At 40.7% G+C, this 24,911-nt stretch overlaps 2 protein-coding genes across 3 annotated transcripts in view; one reads left to right on the forward strand and one right to left on the reverse strand.

Moving 5' to 3' along the window:
- The window catches only part of mast3a (microtubule associated serine/threonine kinase 3a), a 29,828-nt gene extending 12,432 nt beyond the window's left edge, over window positions 1–17,396 (reverse strand). The window contains exons 1-7 of one of the 2 annotated variants that reach the window (XM_020108738.2): window positions 17,239–17,396; window positions 15,342–15,373; window positions 8,751–8,839; window positions 7,999–8,071; window positions 4,584–4,604; window positions 4,368–4,446; window positions 2,038–2,195 (exon numbers count right to left, since the gene is read on the reverse strand). In XM_020108738.2, coding sequence (XP_019964297.2) covers window positions 2,038–2,195; window positions 4,368–4,446; window positions 4,584–4,604; window positions 7,999–8,071; window positions 8,751–8,839; window positions 15,342–15,373; window positions 17,239–17,277 — 491 coding nt within the window. In that variant the 5' untranslated portion in view covers window positions 17,278–17,396. Of the gene's footprint in view, window positions 1–2,037; window positions 2,196–4,367; window positions 4,447–4,583; window positions 4,605–7,998; window positions 8,072–8,750; window positions 8,840–12,087; window positions 12,589–15,341; window positions 15,374–17,238 lie in introns of those variants that run through there. The other variant, XM_020108730.2, reaches the window with a different exon arrangement.
- Window positions 17,397–22,440: 5,044 nt separating this feature from the next.
- gdf15 (Growth differentiation factor-15) lies at window positions 22,441–24,911 on the forward strand. The gene is made up of 2 exons (XM_020106412.2): window positions 22,441–23,100; window positions 23,618–24,911. Exons 1-2 carry the CDS (start codon window positions 22,587–22,589, stop codon window positions 24,400–24,402), a joined length of 1,299 nt encoding a protein of 432 aa, XP_019961971.2. The 5' UTR covers window positions 22,441–22,586; the 3' UTR covers window positions 24,403–24,911.

Raw genomic sequence — 24,911 nt, forward strand, 5'->3', positions numbered from 1 at the left:
ACGAGAGGGCACCTTTTAAACTGTCCATACATGTTACATATCTTTGGACTGTCATCACGTGTTAAAAATAGAAACTGGGCGCCCCAATACATCGCACTACAAATAACAATATCGACATGACACAAGCACTTTACTATTTCTGGGTGACCACAACGAGGGCAACAGCCACCGTTTGCACCCTCTGAAATACTTCACACACCCTCTGGAGCTATTTTAGGGCAACATGGAGAGTCGTATTATTTCCATAGTCAACACATGCAGTAATTTAGATGTGTTTAATGGCATTACAAAAGTCCGTTACATTATGTTAGTCAGCTACGCATTTTATCTCTGCTGTTGTTTCTGAGTTTCTAGATTCTCATGTTTCATCTCTGAACAGCTGCCTCAGCCAGAGGTCACATTAACAAACCATATAATGTTTCTTTTATACATGTAGAAACATTCTTCCTGAGCAGAAACGTCTATAATCAAACTAGTTGACAATCGTTGTAAAATTTGAATTTGAATTTATAATGTGCCACTCGATCCAAACAATAACAAACGCCTGGTTTGATGACGTTGTGAAAACGCATTGGATCATTAGAGTTGTTGTCTTCATGACCATTGTCAATAAACATCTACCTGACATGATTCAGACGAAGTTCATGTTCATAGATGATGTAATGTTTTACGTTTTATTCACATTACGCAGAAAATGGCAATGAATAATCGTGATCAGTTACACATGACCAATACAAACTGCTAGCAGGGGGATTCTTGATAATAAGGATGAAGACCATTTTGTACTTGAGGGCTTGTTAGATAAGAAATGGTTGTTTTCTTATCCAGGAGATTACCAGTAACCAGCAGAGAGGCTTCCTCCAGAACCACATAAGATAATTTTTTCACCATATTCAAATCCCAAGTGTGTATTTTACAACTCATTATTCACTCTAGGATTTTCAGTGGCTGCAGCGCTGCTTACTGTTAATTTTTCATAGAAATATTTTAAATCCATCTTTGGGTAAGTGGCTGCTTAACGGAGGGAAATGTAAACACAAGGTTTGGTGCACACTGTGTGTCTTTAGCTTGTGGAGCTGGTGGGATTTTTATGAGCTCCACACCTCTCATTTTCATTTAGGAGAGCAGAATGACGCTGGGCCACAGAAGTGACGATAAAGCTTTTTAGCTAACATGATTATTATTTCACTGGAAGAGAAGACACTTTAGTTGAATAAGACAAATAAGAATTTATGCTTATTTTCCTTATCTTTTCTTTGAATTATCAAAGTGGTTATGTTTTCATCAGTGTTCAAACAAAACTACTGAAACAATTACCATGAAACTTGGTGGAAGGATGCGGTACGGTTCGGGGAAAAACTCATTAAAATGTTGATGTGGAGCTGGATCATGGGGTAGATGCAGGAATTTTTTTGACTTTCTTTAACATTGTGAGATCTGGTGTTTTTCAACATTGTCCTTGATTTCTCAGAAAATAATTCATGGATTTAAAAAACTCTGGTATATCTATGGGACAGGTGAGTAGGAGTGTGTACAATCTGGTGCGAATCCAAATAAAAACCTAGATCTAGGGAACTTAAATGTGGTTTCATAGGGGGATTGTTTGGCCTTGACAGAGGTATGTGCTCTCTGAGTGCCATTCTAGTTATATCAGTCACACTCACAGCCTTGATGTTCAGCATGTTAACCATTTAGTTACCATTTGACCTACAAACTTAAATTAGTCATTTAAACACAAAGTCAAGAGTGAGGCTGAGATATGAAGCAGATATGTTTAGCATATTGCTAGCATACTGGTATACTGGCATTCTGCAGTGTGCTAATTCAACTTCTATTAAAACTTGTTATATTAGAAATTAACATTAGTGTGTTTTAGTGGACTTCAGTGCCAAACCTCATGTCATCTGTCCGCTCTCTTACTCAACCTTAAGGGCGTCATTATCTCTCCTTCCAGTGCAGTGTTGTGTTATGGGAATGTTTCTGTAACAAGCAAACAGTCCATACATCTGGTGCAGTTATTGTGTGATTCCAAGCTACCTGAGACTGCGTGAGCGGAGTCTGACAGTGGGCGAGGGGTGTGCTCCTTCTTCGTCCGCCACGCTCTCCGTACTCCGGAAATGTTTGAACAGGAAGTGGAGATCATCTTGTGTGGGCTGGAAGGGCAACTGGTGCAATAACTCTTGGGAAGAAGAAGACTGGGAGGGAAAAGCACACAGGGGACAAAGAGAAGTTACATTGAGAAAGAATAAGTGTAATCACTTTAAATCTGTAATTAACAGTGTCAACTACTTACTTACTTATTCTTTTTATAGCCTACTTTTCTTTGCACATTTGTATCTATTACAGGTTTTGCTTCTGCAGCTTTGATGATATAACAGCCTGAGCTTCCTGTGACAATCACACCACTCCACTCTCATATATTCACCCATTATACTATTAATACCCAGAGTCTTAAAGGCTTTTGTGTTCTTCTACAGATCTGAATTAGATTGAACACTTAACAAGGGCATGTTGAGAAACGCTGCAGCAAAGTAAAACATCACAAATCCCACTTTTACTTTTAAAAAAGGGGACTCTGTGAGATTTAGTGTTCTGCTCCCCTGAAGCAGCATTTTGTCCGTTCCTGCTGCAGCACACTCAGAGGAAAGCAGCAACAGCTGTTGTGTTGGCCATGCATGCATTGGTTTTCTCGTTCCAAGCCAAAATATGTGACACGCAGCCTGGAATTTATGAGAACTCCCATCTGGCTGGGATCTTGTGTTTCACTGGGGGAAGCAAAAGGAACTGACTGACTGCAGGAAGGAGAAACGTCTAAAAGAGGTAAAAACAACAGAGTGAAAAAGAAACTGAACTACTGAAAAAACAAGAGCATGAAAGAGACAGAAAAGAAGTGATAAAAAAGATGGAGGAGAAAGATACCCTGAGGAGGAAACTGGAGACGTGTCAGAAGCAAGTGAGAGCAGTATAAAGACCTCACTGACAGCCAGCCTGAAAGGAGCATTGTGCGATGAGGGCTGACCTCACTGACTAAAAGCCATGTGATTGGCCGTACGAAATTACAACCGTGACAGAAGAGCTGGGTATTGTTTTTCTACGACCAACTGCAGTTTCGATAATCGCCACAGAAACCCTCAACAAATAACCTTTGGGTGTAGCTGGGAGACTGGACACGCTCCCCTCGTTTGACTTTTTCCTGAGAGGAAAAGCTGAGCGAGAACACTTCAAAACACTGCACGGCCCCTCCTCGTTTTGTGATGTCAGGCAGGAAAGACAAAGCGTGCATTTCAACAAGACCTGTTATTTTAATGTTTAGACTTATTATCCCTGTACTTTCCCTCCGTCTAAAGTGGCTACGCAGAGTGGAGCTCAAATCAATTAGTTATGAAGTCATTTATTTAAGAAGAAGGGTCAGCAGTGAAACATTAACTTCACAACTTTCCAACCACTCTGAATGCCTTAATCTCTTTAGTTTCACCAATAACAGAGTTGATAGTTGCATTTTGCCAGAAAACCCACCACACTGAGTACAAGTTTTGTGTATTTAAATTGTCACAAAATATAAAACCGGTCCATCGTTAATTATAACCGCTCTTGAGTAAATAATTCCCAGAAAACTGTGGGAAAGGCATCTGAGGATTCATTCCCGTTTCCTCTCTGTGGTGGAAAGTGTGGTTAAAAGGATGACGATGGAAGGATGCTTCTTCACTGAATATATCCTGTTTTAGCTGAGTCATTAAAAGGATTACATCATACTTTTATCGAATGATTTGCATTCATAGATTTAATATCAAAGAATGAGGATGTGATATTGAATGAATTTAGATAAACAAATTAATTTTGAAGCAAATTGTGGAACAAAACAACGGCAACACACAGACAAAGAGAGTTGTAGCTAAAATGAGATAATCCAGTTTCAACTTTCAACTTCTATAACACAAATTAAATAATCTTTAGTTGTTGGGTAAAAGTTAAACATTTTTACACTTCATCTAAAACATGATCCAGGTTCAGGGTGTAAAAGAATTTATGATGCATTTTAAATATGTAACCATTTATAGGCAGTGTGTATAATGTGATGGGATTTCTTTTGTCTTATTATTGGCTCATCAGTGAATCCTGAAGTATTTCAAACTGCACTAACCTGTATGAAAAGTGTATACAAATAAAGTTAAATTGATTTAGCCATTCAGCACCATGAGACATTAAATCACTGTAAAGTCACTGATACAGGGAGAATAAGTAAAACAGGAAAACAAATGCTCTAATGGCATGTGTGAGAAATGGTAATGACAAAAGAAAGAGAGACAGGTCTTACAGAGAAAAAAGAAAGAGGGCGACACAGAGAAACAGAAAGAGACTGAGCTTACAGAAACTGATGAACTAGGTGCATTGGTGCAGTATCCAGACGAGGGAACTGACGCCACAGACCACCTTCGCCCGTCCGGTCTGCAGAGACAAAACAGTTGCACACTCCTCAGTGGTCACGTGACATTGAACATCAAACCTGCACGTCCTTTCTATAACTGCAAAATCTCATTAGAATTAAAAAACTATCTTCTTATGCAAGTCTGCTGTTTTCTTACCTTTCAGTTCGGGCCAGTTGGCTGCAAAAAAGCAAAAAAAGAGGAAGACACAAATGGGGAAGAAGAGGGGTGCAGAGAAGAAAAGAGGGGCAGGGTGAGGAAACAAAGTGAGAGAGAGAAAAAAAAAGTGTTTAATGATAGTCACAAGTCTAGCTGTCAGAGTGGGAGTTCTGTTTGTCTGTCACAGCTCCCAGCCAGTGGTGATCTGCTGCTGCTGAACACCTGCCAGGGTGCTATCATACTGCAGCACTGGGAACCACAGACACTTGTGTGTGACTCATCTCACGCAGAGTACACTCATAAACAACATGTGTACATACACATCATGATGGGCAGAAAGCCTCAACCTTCTTGTGTGAAATTTCCACTTTCAGGGACTCTATCGCCGCTGCTTTTCAGTCTAATATGGCACTCTGAGGACGTGGCCCAGTTTCTTTCACTGATTCAATCTGTGCTGACAAGAATGGTCGAATGTTTGCTCGCAGACATCAGCTCTTGGGGACATGCAGCTACATCAGACGTGATGCGATGAGATTGGATTGCTCTGCAGTGGGATCTGAGGATTAGTGAGATGTTTCACATGTGTGCTTTCTCATCTGGTTTATATCTGATATGTATGAGATCCATTGTGTGAGTAATAAAATAAGAATTTGATTATTTGGTTGTATAAAGATCCTTCAAAGTTTAAAGGTGGGGTTTGTATGTTTGTGACAACGCGCGGCATGTTACATATAAATCTTGCTGCTAACGTCGCCATGACCATCATCAAATGCTCTCTTGACATCTTGGTCAGTGTCCTCTACGTGTATGGCACCGCTTTTTCATCCTGATATTTGTATACTTTTTGTTTTTACAATTTTGCCTTAGAAACATAATCAACACGCTCACTCGCTTGTGGTGAATCCTCCAGAGGATCTCCTGCTGTATTCTCACATTAGCTCACTCTTACATTCTCATGTGTTCACTAAAGGGGGCTAGCAGGAGAAACTACGGAGTATGTCCGCAGCCTCTGTCTCAGACATTTGCGTTCTCACATCCAGCCCCTCTGGAGAATATAAGGAGATTATCTGAAGGTCAGTGCATGCCTGAAAGCTGAATAACCAAATGGCCTAACTGTGTGTATCCTGCCCGTGCTCTCACTGCGAATGACTGGCCAGAAAAGCCGCTGAAACAGAGACGATAGCCAGAAGTTAGCTACATGTCAAGGAAAAGTCATCTTGGAACATTTGATGATGGGAGGGGGTGGGATGTATTGGTTGCATATTTAAGTGTAGCCTGCTCTTTTTAAGGATTACCAACTTTAAGGGGAAGATAACATTAAAATACGGTTTTTAATTGATGTTAGAATAAAAACTTTGTGTAAAAGGAGAAAAAAACTATTGTGGACCTGTTTGTGGGCAGTCCACACACCCGTAATAAAAAAAAGCATTTTCAATGTCTAAAAGGGAGCTGCAATTAAACCCGTGTGCCTCTCCCTTGGGATTGTTCTTTACCATGGTTTTACTTCACTTGCATCAAAAGGACTTTTTTTATTACGCAGTGATTTGGGCTATTCCATGTTTACATGAATAAAAAACGACCACAAGCCGCAGGGCTATACAGCTTGTGCGAATAACAAATAAACCCAGCAGAAATCTGAAAAGTGCAGCCACAGCATCCGTCTACACACTGGCAGCTTAAAAAGTCTCAATAAATTTAGATGAGTCATGCAGCCGATTCTACCAGGAGACATCCCCTCTCCATCCCTGAGCTTATGGTGCAATATGCTACTGCACTGCAACAATAAATGCCAATTTAGAATACATGATAGATAAGATAAGCAGCATAAACATACATTGTAAGTAGATTCAGTCAGACAGACGCAACATATTTGTAATGTTTATACTGTATGTATGTATTATTAACTCCTTCAGAGTGAGCCCACACGCTGGTGTTTTTATGCCACAATCTCCTCAATGGCAAGTAAATAACACACAATTTCTCCTCAAGGATGCCAGTTGTATACACTGTTCCTTCCCAGAGAGTCTATAAACAGTTGCAAGAAGCGTGATGAGAGGGCAAGCTGCGAACCTTTTCTGGTCTGAGCAAATAGTTTGTATGTGTGTGTGTGCACACAGACTTGCCACATTATTTGCCTCAACAAATGCCAAGAACCAATTCAAGCAAGTGGCCCTGGGGCCTTTCGGCTGATTGGACTTGCTTCTCCCATTCCCTCATTTCTACTATTTCTACTATGCAGTTTTATCAGATAAACAGTTTTAGCTGTTTTCTGGTAGGAGATCTAAAAATGTTATATCTTGAATGATCATAAAGATGTGATAAGATTGCGAAATTGTATGACATTTACACTCGATATAGCCAACTAATGTGGCTCCATACGTTTACAAACCAAGAGAAAGAGTTCCTACTATATGGCTGTGCTGATTGACCAAATCATGTCATCTTTCATGCATGAGGTACAGTGCATTTGACAATTAAACATGAACTAGCAGCATGATAGAAGAGGAGCTGGTGCCAAACAAGGAACCGACCTCGACAGTGGTTCTGGAGAAATTGCGACACATCTTTTTAACCACCTCACAAGGAAGAGTGTGATGGATCATATGCAACTGCAGCAGCAGCAGCTGAATAATCGTTTAAAGCAGCAAATGAAGAAAAAAGGTGACTGAGACGGTCATATTATGTCGAGCTCTGGATATGGTGAATCATGGACAATGAGGGTTTTTAAGATATTGATGCAGGGCCTTTTTGAAAACACTCTTTAAAGGTAGGGTTGGTAAGTTGCTTCAGAAATACTTTTCATTTGTTGAAATCCTAGCCCCATAACCATCAATTAATTAGGTTGTCTGAAAAACAAATGAAAAAAGCCTGTGTCTGTGGCCCTCGCAGGACTGTGATAAACAAAACCAATCATTTCAATCAGGCCGGATGAAATGAAACAAGTCTGTCACTAACCGACCCTACCCGTGCTCTCACAGTGCATGACCGGATTCTTCACAAGCCGAGGAGACATACACTGCTGAATCACAGACACCAAGAAGTTAGTGAGAGAGTCACAGAAAAGTTGGCTTCGAGCGGTTTTCAGGCAGACCTGCTCTTACAAGCTTTTCCAGGATTACCAACCCTAGCTTCAATGCAATACTGTGTTTTAAATGGTTAAAACAGATAAGTCCATTTGCTGGTTCAAGTCTGGATATTGTCATCAGTACATTTCATGGATTCATGGGAAGAAAGATCAGATTTAGATTAAGTTTGTGATCGTGATATGAGTTGGGTTTTTTTTAAGATCACCCACTATGTTTTTCTAAATTATGCACTGGATAGGGAAATATTACTGTAGTAAGTTGGCTGAGCTAGAAGACCTTTAGACCAAATCCATATAAATAACATTTATGACTTATGACTTCATTCTTACCTGCGGGCAAACTGGAAGTTGGCAGAGGTGCTGGCAGAGACATTTCTGGGGCTTTCTGAAGGGCTGCTGCCAGCTGAAGAAACAAAAACAAGCTGTTACAGCAGTTGATCCTAAACTGTATGAAACTATATTAGTGTAGCGTTGAATAATGTCTCTGTGTATCCCCTCGTTTTCATGCTCAGTTTGAAATACGCTCTGTGATCATTATCCTAAATTTTGCAGCCTGTATGTGATTTCATGTTTCAGCCTGAAGCTACGAAAAAATAGATCACAGTAACACGCTCCTAGAAGTAAACTAGGCCTCTCCCTTGCCTCAGTTTCAGCAAGTCCTGTTGTCGTTCCCACAACATTACAAACTTTTGAAAGTTTTACTAAAAAGGTTTCAGCGCCAGTACCTGTGGGCAAATTAAAACCACACCCTGAATCAAATTTTTTTTTAAACCCAAGCAGACAGTGAATGCCTCTCAATGTCAAGAAGCTTAATAAATAGCCAAAAGGAAGCAACATCATCGTGGGGGGGGGGGTGATTGTATGACCTATACACTGTAATATGAGCAATAAAAACTTCATAAACACCACAGGAAAACCATGTGACATGCAGCATCAAAACAAACACAAGGCTGAAGGCACAGTGTTCTCCTGTCACATGTTTTCTGTGCAATCATATCTATATACAGTAGGCCCTATGAACCAAAGTGTAATTGCCACAACAACAAGAGCAGATACGCAACCGAACAACAACACACAAGTACCTGTGGCGAGTGGGAGAGGTGAGAGCGGTCGTGAGAGCGTGGGCGACGGGGTTCCGACCGCTAAACTCCTTCTCTTGTTGTTACGGGAACTGTGAGAGGAGGAAAAACATACAGATGAGATAAAACATTTGCTTGTGCAGTTCGGGACATAATCACCCAGAGGCACATGCTGTTTATCATTCTTTCTTCAGTGCAGTGTACGGTCATGTAAAATAAAACCATAGTCAAAATACAAACTCCAGTTGTTGATCGTGGAAAACACTGATGGCAGTGATGGTAAAAGCAACAGTGTGTACATACACACACTTGTAGCTACAAACATGTATATATGTAAACACACCTTGAGTATGTAGTGTGTTACTTTGAGTTTTCCTCCTGTTCTACTCAGAAACACACACCAAACAACGGAATACCTCGAAGTAAAATGAACATTCATTAAGTAATGAGAAGTATGAAGTATTTGCTTTGTTATTACACCAAAGTAGTAATGACGACCCATTGATCTCTGCTGGAATTTCCACGTAAGAATATGAGAAACCTCTGTTGATTGAGAGCTGCTGATGTTATATCACAGACTCACTTGGTTTTTACACAAGAATGCAGAGAAGCAGGGGGACCCAGTGACTTCTGTGACATAACATAGAGCCTGTACCATTACAGATCCATCACCACACATGAATTCAATCTGTGAGTGTAAACACAAACCGATCCATAGGCACCGATTATCAACAGTCAGATAGTCTTTTCTGAACATGTCACCTCTGCTAAAAGCTCATGCTGCACAGTTTCATAGAGAGTATCAAAGAGGTGTGGTTTAGTGCTTTTTAATTGTTAGTGATGTTTAAATAAAAACTGGTTTCGTTTTGCTCTGCTGGTTGACTTCAACTTGCAACTGGTGTGCCTCTTCCTCTGTTCCTCTCTGTGCAGACCTGCAGAGAAGCTGCAGATAGAACTCTAGCCCGACCATTCATCTGTTCCCCAACAAAAATCTCTACAGGCGTTTATGTTTGCTGATCTGAAAGTGTTTACAGAACAAACAATACAGACAGGATCTGCATCTATGTGAACATTTTAAGTAAAAATCTATTTATTTTCATAACTCAAGTTCAATATATTTGGTCATATCATGATTTATTTTTATTTATAGTGATCAATAATAAAGTTTGTACTTGAGATGTTAAATATAAAGCCTCAACTATATTGCTTTGTTATAGGTGTTTGATAACATCATTACTACATCTTAGGAATCATTGCAGATCTTTATCTACTGCAGAAATGTTTTACTCCCTAACATCCACCTCAGTCTCTATAGTACTAAACCTAAATGGCTTTTCTTTGACTGTGCCCCACCCACACAGATGCCAGTGAGATTATGATTCAATTAATCTAAAGACCAAACGCTAATAGTGGTTTGGTATGTATGGTGCCTTCAGCCGTCTGTACATCTCGTGCTGTGTGTGCTAAGGCCTTTATTCAACATACACTGAGGGCTCCTTTTAAGATTGTTTTGGATGTAATCCCATCATGCTCTCTGTTTCATCCTGGCGACTCCGATGCCATCTCTCTCTCCTCTTTCTGGCAGTGACCTAAAATAATTGAGGGGCTGAAACGACAACAGAGCCTGACATTTCTGGGTCGGCACTGAGGCAAATTCGCTCGGTGTGTCACACCCCCGACCCAAAATGTGGCAGAGGAGGCAAGGCAGCAGAGAGAAGAGAGAGAGCGAGAGACAATAAGAGCTGGACTTTGGCTACAACATAGCTCCCACCACATAAGACACCATGAGCAAACGCCATTTTATTCTTATCAGAAAATAAACAGACAACCCTTTCACACTATAGAGCCTGAGCAAAAATGGCATGAAAGCATCACTGTGTCACAACATGATCACGTGAGCTTAATCAACAGTTGGCCACGATAAGGCCACACATATTCGAGACTAACAATGTGGTTTGTTGTGTGTGTTGCAGGAAGCCATGAAGAATGATGACTTTAGGCCACTGAGATGTAAAGGCCTGCAAGTTTCACGTCTGCTGATGGTGAATGGGACGCATTTATTCACCAAGCTGAGCTGAAAGCCACACTGTGCTCAGTGGGTTACATGACTAATGCATGTTAGATGGAAAAAGTGGGTACTTTGATTTTTTATCATAGGGCTAGGCAATACAACAATATCAGTAATTACTGCGATATATTTACAATGTGCAGCAATCGAACAAAGGTCCAATATATACAGAGACTAAAATAGCACCCGGCAGAGCTCAATACACCCCCGCCAAGGCCCAATAGTTCCCTTAAATTCAATTAAGCTGCAACAAAAATGCACTTTTAAAAATCATTAAATATACCTGAACTTTTCCATCAAGGTCACACTCCTCCACCTGATCTGGAGCCACACCAAAATTCAATGGTTCTCCCTTGACCCATACAACATGCTTCCATTGTTGATACTGTTCATTTCTTATCACAAACAGTGGCTGGGTTTATAAAACATAAAAAAATGTGCAGTGCAGTTTTTGAAATCCATGAAAGGCACAAGAGGTTCCTAAGAGGACAAGATGTAACGTTCAAGGCTGCAAACAGCTGCTATGGATGAATAATTGATAATTATTGACGTTGAGTGACATGAAACTCGTTAACTAGATATAATTTCTGCCCATATTCAAAATGCTATACAGCATATATTTGAAAAACGACTGCATCTGTTTTCTCATTTAATTGCAGTCAATGACACTGAGAGCAATGTTGACAGATGCATTGTAAACAAGGATCACTGCAAATAAGAAATAGATCAGAAATATTGGTGGAATGACGAACAGGATAAAACTGATTAATTAAGATAAAATCTCTCACTTATGAGACACACATGTTCTGAGGCCTGATCGCATCTATCTCACAAATAAACAGCACATTTACAGTCCCACTAACCACATCAGGGGAATCGATCAGCGGTGGCACTGTGTCGTTTTATGCGACAGCTGGTAGCAGACAATGCAGTCTGCCCATTCACACACACACACACACACTACAATGGCCACGTTTCTCTGTCGGAAACCAAAACTAGGGCGGATGTGAGAGACACACACACAGACACACAGAGTTCTCTCGCGGTGACATTATGGATGTGAAGGGGACAGTGATGGGGGGGGGAGCACACGCTGCGTTTACGTGCCGCCGAGAAACAAATGGCTCAACATTAACGTTCAACAAATCGCTGCTTCGCTGCGGGGGAGCTGCTGATGACAACCCCAGACACACGGGACATGTTTGTGTCGAGGTTGTCTGCACGTGTGGGGACATTTACGTATAAACACACGTTATGGCAGGTTGCTGTTACCTTTTCGATCTTTTCATCATGGCCCCGGTCACAAAACTAGTTTTGTAGCTCGGCAGCACGGTCCAGTAGTAGTTCTGATCAGACATGGTGGTGGTGACCGATAAAGCCGAATTAGATATGAGGAATCAAATGGGGAGCATGGTGTCCCAGGCTCCGGTGGAGTGGTGGTTGTTCCTGGTGGTGGTGGTGGTGGTTAGCTAGGCCGGGACTCGATGTCCAACAGCTCGGACTCCATTCAGCAGCTCCGGTACACACTGACCCCAGACCCGCGACACTGAGGCGGCGGCAGCGGCAGCTCTGTGGTTCCGAACGGGTGTAGCAGCCATGTCCGCTCCTCTCCTCCAGCCCCCGGTTGTCAGCAGAGTCTCCTCCGGCACGGTTCACTCTCCGGCGGGACGCGACATAAGACGGACGGACGCCTCCTTTCTTCCAAACAGCGAGAGAGTGACACAAAGTTTCCAGCAACAGCAGCAGCGTCCGCCGCGCAGCCGCGTCAGCGCGCTCCCGGGGAGGAGGAGCTGGCGGTGCCTTCAGGTGCTACCGGAATTATCCGGTCATCCATTAAAACATTGAGCCACCGAGATATCGAAAGACTCATCGTGTCATATCCATACTTAAGAGGAATGGCAGTACCCCTTCCTAAATATGTTAATGCACAACTACTTTTTGTCAGTAAAATATATTGGGGAACAACAAGGTTAAAAATGTGTACCTCTTTGTTCTTTCTTTTCTTTGTCTTTCTTTCTTTTGTTCAAATCCCTTGTTATCTTAGTTGCCATCTCATTTGCTTGTTTTATTCTACAACACTGTCATGTTATCTCCACCATTGTGAAGGGGAGTGTGTTTTCTTGCTCCCTAGTCTTGTTTTGTAAATGTTGTATAGTAAAGTTTAGTCAAATAATGTGGTTGGAAGACTGAGGGGTTATGTGTTTTTAAGTTTATTATTAGTTAAATATCTATACATGCACTAAAACAAAAAGAGTAAAACGTACACAGCAGGTTGTATCATGGTTGCAAATGTCAGTTCGGCAGTTTTCAAGCAGCCTTGAACGTTACACCTCTTGGGGGCCTCTTGTTTGAGAGTGCACACATGTTCCTATAAAACAGTTTTTTAAATTTTAATTCAGACCTATTGTTTGTGAAAGTAAATAAACAGTTTAAAAACAGGGCTACTAAAGTGGTGAATCTAGAATCTTTTAAATCAGGGGCCATGAAGGGGCCACAATTTACACAGAGGGGCATGTATGTCCAACATCTGTGCACAATTCCTGATTCAGTAAGGCTTAAGCCATTCCTTATTTACTTTCAGCTCTTTGAGCGAAGCCACACATCAAAGAATGCATTTTAAAAACTGCTCCTAGTTCAAGTACATTGTGCTCTTCAAAAAAGCTTGGATAAAATAAACCATAACAATTGCCATATTTATTGTTAGTATTGTTAGTAAGCGAGTGGTTTGTTTAGAGAAGGACTGACAGGACAGGGACACTTCAGGGGACATCCGATTTCCACTGGAGCCTTTGCCCCCTTGTCCCCTCCCCTGGATCCACCCCTGGGCTATTCAACATGGGGGGAGGGCGATGTGGCCGAAAATCATATCAACACAAAAATGTTCATATGAATGTCAAACACTTGAGAAACAGCAAAACATTTTCCAAATCTGAGATTGATCAATTATGTGTTATTCCTCCACACTGTGCTTAAACCATCTATAAGCGGTATATGATTGACTTAAAATTGTTATTGATGAAAATTACAATGCAATAATTATTGTTCATGTTGATTGTTAATAATCCCCTAGTCCTAATTCAAGTTAATTATTAAATACTTCATGTTTTATATTTCAGTAACAACACATCATTATTCCGGGCTACAGTGTTGATTTAGCAACCTGCTAAAGTGAACTGGCCTGAGGCATTTCACTGTCAGTTGGATATCTTTGGAAATGTCTTCTCTATCTGTGTCAATATTTTATAAAGTGGTGTATATTCCTCCTTCATTTACCTAATTTACCAGAAACAGGATGTCAAATAATCGATCCCACAGAGACACAGTTTGTCAAGGCCTATTCTTTAGTTTTAAATTGTGCCACATTAATGTAGGCTCCACTTCTTGAGTCACACATTCAAATTACAAAATACTTCAGTCACAAATAATGTTACCTTAATTTAGCTTAACTTCAAATAAACTAACAGAGCATGGTCTTACATGAGGTCAAATAGTTAGCGAAACTGATGCCCTGTCTCCCATCTGATTTAGAAGTGTTTGCTGAGACTCAGTCCCAACCCTTCCCTCCATCACAGCCTATCATCGTCTGAAATCATTAGTTAGATGCATTTAGCTCAATAATTTACTTAGGAAAATGTAGTTTGCAATAAACAAAAATAGTCTCTAACACCATTCATCCTTATACATTATATACAAATAAGAAAAGCTATTTATGATACATTCATCTCACAGACTTCCAACATCCAACACCCCCTCTCAGCTCTGCAGTTATTATGTCCCATGATTCTAATATGACGTCTGACTCATTGAGAGTGGAACCATTGTTGATGTCACTCTTCCCTAATGACAGTGTAAAGTCCCTGAACAGGTTAGTGACAGCAACAAGAAGTTGTCCTGACTGGGTCACCTCCTCTTTGAGCAGCAAGGTCACTTCTCTGTTAAAACAATATCAGACCATCCGTAATCGCTTTGTAAAAAATTCCCATTAATCATCAGATAATTACGTCTGAGTTCCGAACAGGGAAATGATGGCGGTAAAAACACATCACCACTATCTGTAAGAGCCTGTTCAGCTCGCACGCTCAGTAAAAGTATTTAAATACATTATCACTTGGAGATATTATCAACTCTGCAGCAGCAAAATGGAGAAAACTGGTTCACATATCACAATAAGCATGGATTTTTAGTAGCTAGGGAGGGGAAATGTATTGATTTCCCATTTATACTGAGAAGACTCCCTGCATACAGCAGCGACCATCAGAGATTCTTGCTCTCACTTTCCTCGTTGAAGTAAAACCTGTCTGAGCGGTGAGACTGCTCCGTCTGTCAGGAGATTTGCATTAGTGGTTTCACAGGTTGCTGTGTAATGGTGATATAGGACATGCTTCAGAACAATAAAGAGGACAAGTGACAGACACCTGGCTGGTCTGGTTTAAAGAGGAGGGAGAGAGGGAGAGAGGGAGGGAGGGAGGGCAAAGGTGAAAGAGACAGACAATGAGACACAGAATAGCTCAGTGGATAAGACTTACACATTTCCCCTGCGAGGAAGACTCAGTTCTTTCTGGAAAAAAGAGATGGAAAAGACTGAATTAAGACTACGTCCTTAAACATATATATTCTTTTAATGTTTTATTATAACATTGCTTTGAAATGCAGATATCAGCCTTTTTCTGTTGGAGTAGAGAGGGCTTATATATATTCCCAGTGGGTTCAATTTGTTTGTTTGTTGGCTGGCTTGTATGTATGTTTGTTTGTAAGCAAGATTACACAAAAACAACAGGACTGTGTGTGTCAGGGAGGAGCCCACAAAATTTTGATGAGGATCTAGATCACGGGGTGGATCCAGGATTTGTTTTCACCTTCTTAAACATTGCCAGATTGAGCATTTATCATGTTTTCCATGACTTCTCAAAAAATGATGAATGGACAAAAACATGTGTGTAAAATCTGGTGCAGATTGGTTAAATTTAAGGGACTGTTGGACCTGTGGAGTAATTCGTGTTTGTTTCTGTGGTTATTAAAGCCCATTTTGCCTCCTCAGGATAAACAGGAAGGAATATGAAGGTTTTGTGAGGCTTAGTGGTCATTTATAAAATGCTTTTTAAGCTAAAAAAAGCTAAGGCTTCATTGGTTTTCCTGATGGATTTCCCTAAATGCAACACAGTTCTCTGTCATTCCCATTTATCTTAATTTCCATGCAGTGTAAATATCATCAGATGCTGTATGGCCTAGTTTGTTGCACGACAAGTAGGTCTCCTCATCATTTACTGGCAAGGATACAAACCCTCACTAGCCCATGGCTGCTGCATTTTAGCTCAGGCAACTGAAAAACTGCACTTGCCAATCAGGATTTGAAGAACAGGGAAGGGTGGCACTCAAGCTTGTGCACTAAATCGTTTTGATTCAGTGATTAAACCCTTTCTCCCATAGGAATCAATCACATCTCAAGACAGTCCATCTCAGACTGTGAGCAACATCACATTTAAAAACAAGGTAAGGGAGCAGTTCCTGTAAACAGCACCTAAAAGATGTAATTAATTAAAATTAGAATTTAAGCTTTATCACCAATCAGACAATATATGGAGCAGTGCAAGACTAATATCATGTTGTGTTACAACATAATTGATTTCAGGGAGACGGCAGCAAACCTGAATAATCTCACAACCAAGTTAATTATCAGTATAATCACAGCGCCGCTTAAATCCAAATTGCAGATGAATGCAAGGTGGAAAGGAAACAAATTACTGTAATTGAATGGCAACATTGGATTTGGACGGATGTGTCTTTGATCACAAAAACAACATCACCTCCTTCATATCAGACCTGAGGCACAGGAACAAGGGGACTTCATTTATGCAGAAGCTAAAACACACACAGTGAAGAAAACACCGGATTCTTCCCTCTCTGGGTTTCTTTCTCAGAGATAAACATGCAGAAGATTAAAGGGATGTCTGTGCCAGTCATGCAGGAATTTTCTCTTTTTGTGCTGCTGTCACCAAGGCAACCAGATCCTCCTGAGCACCAATGGAGAGCTCCGAAATATAAACATACAAGTGGGTAAGCTGCTGCTATAGCCTTTACATGCATTCATGTCATTGTGTGCACCAATGCATATTCATTCATGTTAGTGTCACAGCATGTTGATCAGCACACAATGAAATAAATGATCAATACACAACAATCATAACATCTAGTTTACAATCTACTATAAATATAGTCCTTAAGGGGAGTAAAGGATAAACGGTATGGGCTTTAAAATAGATATGTAAGCTATGAGGAGCTCAGATCAGCTCCCGCACCCCCAGCGATTCCTGGAGAAATCCCTCGCATCGTCGCCCATCATCATCTTCGCCATCATCATCCTCATCATATCATCCCGTTTGCCCAGAAACAACTCCATCGTTGCCATGACAGCCGAACATTTACCTGCAGACCGCGGCGTCTCAGGATATTTGGTTCGTCCATCTCTGAATGTAAAAAAAAAGCCCCAGAGCGGATCCCTGGATCAGTCAGCCCATGCTGTGCGTCTTCCTCTCCCTGGGAGCGAGCTCCTCCACTAGCAGCAGCAGCACCAGAAGCCACCTGCTCCTCCTCTTCCTCCTCCTCCTACCCCGGGGTGGGCTCACTCGACCGGCCCAGAGAAGGTGGTGGGCACCAGATCACCTGACTCTGAGGTGGAGGGAGGAGGAGGAGGAACATGGAGCATGTTGACCCAACCCTCTTATTTAAAGACTGTTGACAAAAGACACAAAGACTGTTTTCACTATTTCTCTGCAGGTCAGTGGCCATCAAATACACAAACTCCACAAAGATCCTGTTATATCCTCATCCCATCATGTCTTATAGAGGGACTTATTATAATCGTATGTATCTTATAATATATCAGATTCTTTTACCCAAGATCCATGATCATAATGAATTCACACAGTAAATAGATAAATAAACAATAAACAACTTACAAACAACAGACACATCAGGTAACTCATATCAGGTCAAATCATCTTTAATAAAGTGAATATGTAATGGAGCCTCCTGCAGTAACATACATATATTTCTCAGATATATATTCATATGTTTACACACATTTCCTCCATGATTTATATTTGTGGTTTATCTTGTCACTGAGTCATTTCCCTCTGATTTGTGAGAAACAAAAAGGAACACATTCTTGATTTTCTAATGCCTGAATATAATTATAAATATTATGGATATTGAGAATTTAAACGAACATTAAAATATTCAATTATTAAGGGAATTGTGAATTAAGGAACAGTGGCATTAGAATGTACCACATTTAGTTTTTTACTGCCAATGGCAGATCTAGGATTTTTCAAAATCAGAGGCATGTTCAACATCAGGTGCACATTTACATCATTCCATTTAAAAAGGCATAGAAGATATAAATTCCTAACAAAGAGTCATTTATTGTTATTGTTGTTGGTAAGTAAAGGAGTGGGTTGACCCCGCTTAGTGCTGCTGCCGAGAGAGTAAGATCATGCACCAAACATTTGTTGCTGTGTGTGACATGTAGACCAGACGAACCCCAGTGATTTTCCTGTCTGGCCCATTTGCTACTGAATTTGAACAGCCTTCCCCTACAGTGACACATGCACTCCACTTACTTCCACATGTTCCATCACATGCAGATAGACTGTATGTACCTCAGTCCTCATGCATTCACCAGACATGTAAAACACCACAGTGTCTGTCTGCAGGAACCTCAGCAGAGAGAGGATGAAGAACAATTGTGCTTTAAAGCTGAATAGCAGTGATTGATGTGTGTGTGGTACCGAGCGGTGCCGTGATGTGCTTTTTTTCTCTTCCTTTTACAACAATGGTTATTCTCTTGTCCTGTGCTGTCACATGTCCGTGTCTGTAATGCAGAGGAATGTGAATCCTCCCTTGTTTCCCCTTGAAGTTTATGTTTTTTCAGTTTCATAGGTTAAAACAACATGTTGGAAATCAAGTATTTACGGAGTGAGCAAAACAATGAAATAAATACAAAGTCTCCATAAATTCAAGTTTTAAAAAAGTGGCCTTGATACCAATCTAAATGAGATAAAATGCACGGGGGAAGCGTGAAAAATATTTAATTTCACTTCTTTGTGCTTGTGGCAACAAAGAGCCCCTCAGGAATGTCAGGAATCTACCACAGAGATGATCTAACACTGTCCAAACGTTAATATATTCTGCTTTTTACACAGTGTTTGTCTTCTTTCTTATTTGTCAAAATCAACATTTATCACAGCAAATTATTGCTATTGTTAATGTGTGTCTATCGCAGGTTATCTCTGTGTCTTCACCTTTTATCATTCTCCATCAACTAACAGAACTATAACCCATTTTAAAACATTATAATCAGCTTTAACAGTCCAGGTGACAGGGGGAAATTACTGAGTCCTTCTGTGTAATTAATTTAGTTAGTTATAACAACCTTTTTAGCTCAATGCAACTGAACAGATGTTTTATTGTGTTATTGTTTCAGTGGATGTCTGTATCTTGGTTTTAAGTCTTCTTGGCCTGAACCTGATTGCCTTTGTGATTAATAAAGTCGTATTCTTTTTTGTGTGATGTGTCCCTGTGTATTTGTATGATCCCGAGCAAACATCATCACAAACATGGACAAAACGAATCGTATGTGTGAACAAATATCTGGATTATGGTTGTGTAGCAGACTGATGATGATGATGATGATAGTTTATAAGAAGGCTCAGACTGTAGAGTCACTGTTTGTTCTTTTATCACGCTCTCCATGTGATCCAGCATAGGTCATCTTCAGATGCTTCATGCTCATTAGTGGAACCAATCATGTATGAAAGTCAGCTCTTCCTCAGCCCAATTTTCACCCTCTTCTGTTTGATACCATTTAAACACAGACAGGTAAAAGTAACCACACAGAGTCATCTGACAGCCCTGCCACTCAGATGTGTGAATTATATAACACAAAAGAAATGAGGAAAATAAAACATAAATGAAACCTCCGGGTGACTAGTGCTGAAAAGTTTGGTATGGTTAGAGGACAAGTTTAAATCACAAACCTGATCATTTCCACTGGAGCAGCCGGAATAAATGGAAAAAGAAAGAAAATGAAGAAAATTATTATTCTTGTGGACAATCTGTCACACACACACACACACACACACACACACACACACACACACACACACACTTGACCTTTTGTTCAGCTTTTGGAAAACAGAGGATTTCCTCTTGTATTCTGTCCAGAGACATCTTTGTTATGACTTCAACATGAAGTTCACATTTCCACTTTCCCTCTGACTCCACATCAAGCTTAGCCGACTTAATTAAATTCCGTACTGTAGCTTTAGGGCCACAAGGGGGCAGAATGCAGCTATATGTGCTTGTGTCACTGGTTATTCTCTGATCTGCCAAGTTCATCCTGGGAGAGATCCCAGTGTGATGAAACCTAAAGGGAAGGACAAAAAGTAAATAATGGATGAATAAATGAAAGTAACATGGGTCAAATAAGGTAAGAATGGCAGTGAAACGTAAAGACACACTAGTTTATCTATCTGTTTATATGAACATTTATCCTCAGGAGGTGTCTCATCAATTCCAAATTCATTCCACAGCATCAGCCCAAAGAGCCAGAGTTATAAAATATTTGCTTTTGAGATGAGTAAGATCAAGGAGATGGTTTGACTCCCACAGTCTGCGCCACTGGAGGACACACACGCAGAGGAACTCTCGCAACTTCTTCAAGATGTTAAAACTACTGACAGTACCTGCAGCAGGTCCCTTAAACAACTGTGCACATGTGCTGCTGAAATAGAAGGTTTAATGTTAATAACTGTTGGAAGTGAAATCCATTTTTTACAGTTGTGATCGTCCTCACAGGTCTGAGTTGTGCAGTTTAATGGAAAGATGTGTTTTTAATGTTTGAGTGAAAGGTTTCTCTGTATGTTTCACCAGTGTGGTGAAATGACTGTTACTTCTGCCTTTTCATTCTCTGTTTCTCTCACATTTAGCTCCTTATCTATCATTAATCCAACTTAGAGATGCTGTTTCATCTGCCTCAGAGTTGTGTTCAAGATGGGCATCAAATTGAATAAAATAGACTAAAAAACACACTAAAGCACAGACGGGACACAAAGACATACAGGACTCAATAGCAAAAGGGAATTATGGGAGTGCGGTGAAAGAAGGTGATATGAAGAAAGTGAAGGAAATGAGAGAGCCAGTCTGCATGAGTCACTTTACACCTTTCACACACTTTCAACTTGCAAGAGATCACATGATCATTTCATCACTTCAGTGACTCATTGCTCAGAAATTCACACACTCTGCAGTGCAGAGCAGCTTCAATTTATCTAAAAGAATATCCTGTATCTATAATTATAATATATTGATATATATACTCACATATTATCATATATAGGAAATTAATATTACCTCTACAAATTGTTTGAATTTTGATTTTGGTTAGAGTGGTTAAAATTAATCATATCTCATGATGAAAAAAACTGAATTTGTGCAGCAGTATTTTAATCTTTATTTTCCTGAAACCCCTCCTTTCCAACTATGACATTAAAATGACTGGTTATTGAAATTTAACAGCATACACACTGTTAATCTTGTGTTTGTGTGGCTTTCATTTTCTTTATGGTTTTATCATTTTATTAGAACATAATGTGCATATAAGTATTTGATTTTACTTTTAATAACTTTCTTATCACGCAACACTTTTACTGTCCTTTTAATCAGATGCAGAATATTGTAATAGTAATTTTCAAGCTTTTTTTCCATTCATGTTGTGGTAAATCTTTATCAGCAAGCGACTGCTGTGCGCGGGAATGTCCGCAAGACACAGACGGCCACGTAACAGTGTGGGGAAACGATTTTGTAATCAAGCAGTGTACTGATCCTATTTACTGATACAAGTGAGGATTTTCACATAATAGGTTGATAACTGTTTGGCAACGCTCGACTGTGCAGACGTAGATGTAGCCTGTGTTTTGCTCTTTGGTCTGAGGCAACATTTAACTACTGACGGAGCAGGAATGCTGCTCTTTTATCCAGCACAGGAGGCCGTGAGGGCTGAGATCAGATATGGTTTCAGTCTATTTTAATAGAGCTCCTTCACTCAGCTCTGCTTTGATCTTTGAGCTCCTGTGATGTGAGTCTCGGATAACTCTCACAGACTTTTTCTTATATTTCTTTGTTTGTCTGATATTAACCGTGAGGTGTTTTCTCGTGTGGGCTGGTTTAAACACAAAACTACCTCTCTCCATCTTTTTTGGGGGGTCTTTTTCATTGTTTATTTACTTGGCTGCACTGTTTTTCGAGATTGGGCTTCCCAGATTTTAGCAACATGCATGCTGGGAAGTTAACTTCTTTGGTCTGCTGCTGATCCTGACCTTTGGCCGTACAGAGCAGAATTATAATGGAACAGAGCCACAGCCTCATAGGGATCAATACACTATCACATTATCATTAATAACCCTGGAAGGAACTAATGTAATTGCCCATTGTACCTTTCCTTAGAATTGGTTACTGTAAGACATATGGTCATTTATTTGATTAAGTGACACATTACTGGACAATCCTGGTGACCTAGCGTGCTGATGTGCACACTGTGTACTTGTGACGTAACCAAATCTCATCCAGAAATCCCTTTATTTCATGTCACTGTCCTTTCACTTCCCAATGTTTGATAAAAAAAAAAAAACCCTGATAATTAAAAGTAAATGCCACAGATTTTTATTTCCATAGGTGTCATGCAACAATGCAGCAACGTTGCCACATACTGACATATGGCCCTGGCTGAGCCCATCACAGGCTCACCTGACTCACCTGACAGACCAGGGGTGTGGCAACACGCAAGCTCTATAAATAAAAGCATGTCAAGAATTGTCATACATGACAAACCCCATCCACTGAGCTGCAGCTCTCTCAGACCAAATCTACCCACCGGGCTCACCATGCTCAGACCACGCTCACTCTACGGACTCTCCTACACGCTGCTACTCCTCCTCTCTCTCTCCAGCCCAGGGGAGAGCCGGCCTCACATGGCCCACAGGGGCGCAACTGACATGGACAGGACAGACAGCCAAAGGGCCCTGCTCCTGGAGGCCGTGAAGACGGGGATCCTCAGCTCGTTGGGTATGGACAGGGAGCCCAGGGCGACCCAAAAGGCCTCAGGCCCGGAGCTGAGGGAGATGTTTCATCTCTACAGAGAAAAGCTAAGAGAGATGAGAGGGAATTCCAGCCAACCGATGAGCGAAACCTGGCAATCAACAATTTCCACAGTTCTTTTTCCATCCACAGGTGAGATATGTCTGAAAACACTTATAGTGCTGATTTAACCACTGTCACACTGGAACGGCTGATGTGAAAAGACAATTTAATCAGTCTGAGTGGGAGGAGGAAGGAATGTTTTATGACAAGATGATGAAATCTTAAACAAGTTTAACCTCTGCTGATAAAAGCTATTGTGTTGTTGTGAAGACAATAAACAGCTTCTGTCTTTCTAGCTCATGCTCCACGTAAAGATGTCAGTCCTGGAATTTACCTTTAGACTTTAAACATATGTAAGTGTTGGAGGAGAACCATGGAACAGCCGTGTAAACAAAGCAGACACATTCCTATAAGCTTTTAGAAAGCGTTAGCGTGACAGGCACACCTTTACCATGATGCTCTCTGAACACATTTCCATTCATGTCTTTAATAATAAGCATTTTAAGAACCTTTTTCTCCCTTTTGCTAATTGTTATATTGTCTCCTGAATGTATTTGGTAAATCATTACAGCTTGGTTTTCTAACGAAGTGTGTGTGTGTGTTTTAGTGGAGCCGGTAAAACTACCTTGGAGGCGAGAACACCCACAATCAGTTCGACATATGCAGTGGTACAGAGCTGTTTTCCATAAAACCCCCCACATCCAGACTGGGCTGACTCTGGCTCGGGCAGAGCTGAAGATTTCCAGGCAGATCTTAAATAAACCCACATCAGTTAAGCCTGAGGTGAGACAAGAGGTTAAAGTTCGAGTCGACGGCATGAAGCCGATGAACTCTGCTGCTTGGACTCACACAGACCACGTCAACGTCTCAACCTGTCAAGATGTGCTTTTGGACCTCAGCCCCGAGGTGGAGGAGTGGATGATAAGTGATGGTGGTCAAGTGCTGGTTGTGGACATTGGGATGGTTCTGGTCGACGGAGATGCACTGAAGGCAAACCCAATCATTTCTCTGGAATTAGGCCTTGTGCAGCCCAAACCGGCTCAGAGGACAAGACGCTCCAACAAGGAGGACGACTGTGACGAACAAGGACTGTGCTGCCGTAAGTCAGTCACCGTGTCCTTCAAAGACATCGGCTGGACGGACTGGGTTGTGGCCCCGGCCGAATACACGATGCATCTCTGTGACGGCGCCTGCCCCCACAACTACAAGCCAGCCAGCATGCACACGCAGGTGAAGTCCCGGCTGCACCAGATTACCAAAGGAGGGACGCCTCACCCCTGCTGCGTGCCGGCGGCCTACGAGCCAATGGTTCTCATGCATTATGACAGTAGGGGAAAGTTAAAGCTGACACCTTTTAACGACTTTATTGTCAGTAAATGTCACTGTGCCTGAGGGGGGGGGGATGCCAAACACAGGTTACTCACTGTAATCTTTGGAGGATCATTTCCACTGGGAAAAATATGTTACACGGTGAAAACAAAACTGACTGTGTTCTTAAATTAACAAATTTATCAAATCTCGTCATCAGTTTACTAAATTAGAATTATGGTCATCCACTTTTTCTTCATTTTTTTAGTTTAGCTAATGAATCAAAAAAAAGATGTTACTGCTTCACACAGCCACAGTTCAGTTGTCATTCATTGTCAATCTGTTGATTTATATCTTTGCCTTAAACCATATAGTTATTTATTTTAAGTTGTATTTATGGTTATTTTTGTTGTTGTGTTATGTTACAAGTACAATTTATTATTTATTTAAAGTGCTGTAGTGTTTATGAGAAATCTTGTGTTGTCATTAACATTTCAATCATTTTATGTCCAAATAAATGCCGTGATTAATTCACACTGAACTGTTGCACTTGAATGTACATTTCATAATAAACACATGTGCGTGACATTTTA

This window comes from Paralichthys olivaceus, chromosome 16 (assembly GCF_024713975.1).
Source record: "Paralichthys olivaceus isolate ysfri-2021 chromosome 16, ASM2471397v2, whole genome shotgun sequence".
Taxonomy (NCBI): domain Eukaryota; kingdom Metazoa; phylum Chordata; class Actinopteri; order Pleuronectiformes; family Paralichthyidae; genus Paralichthys; species Paralichthys olivaceus.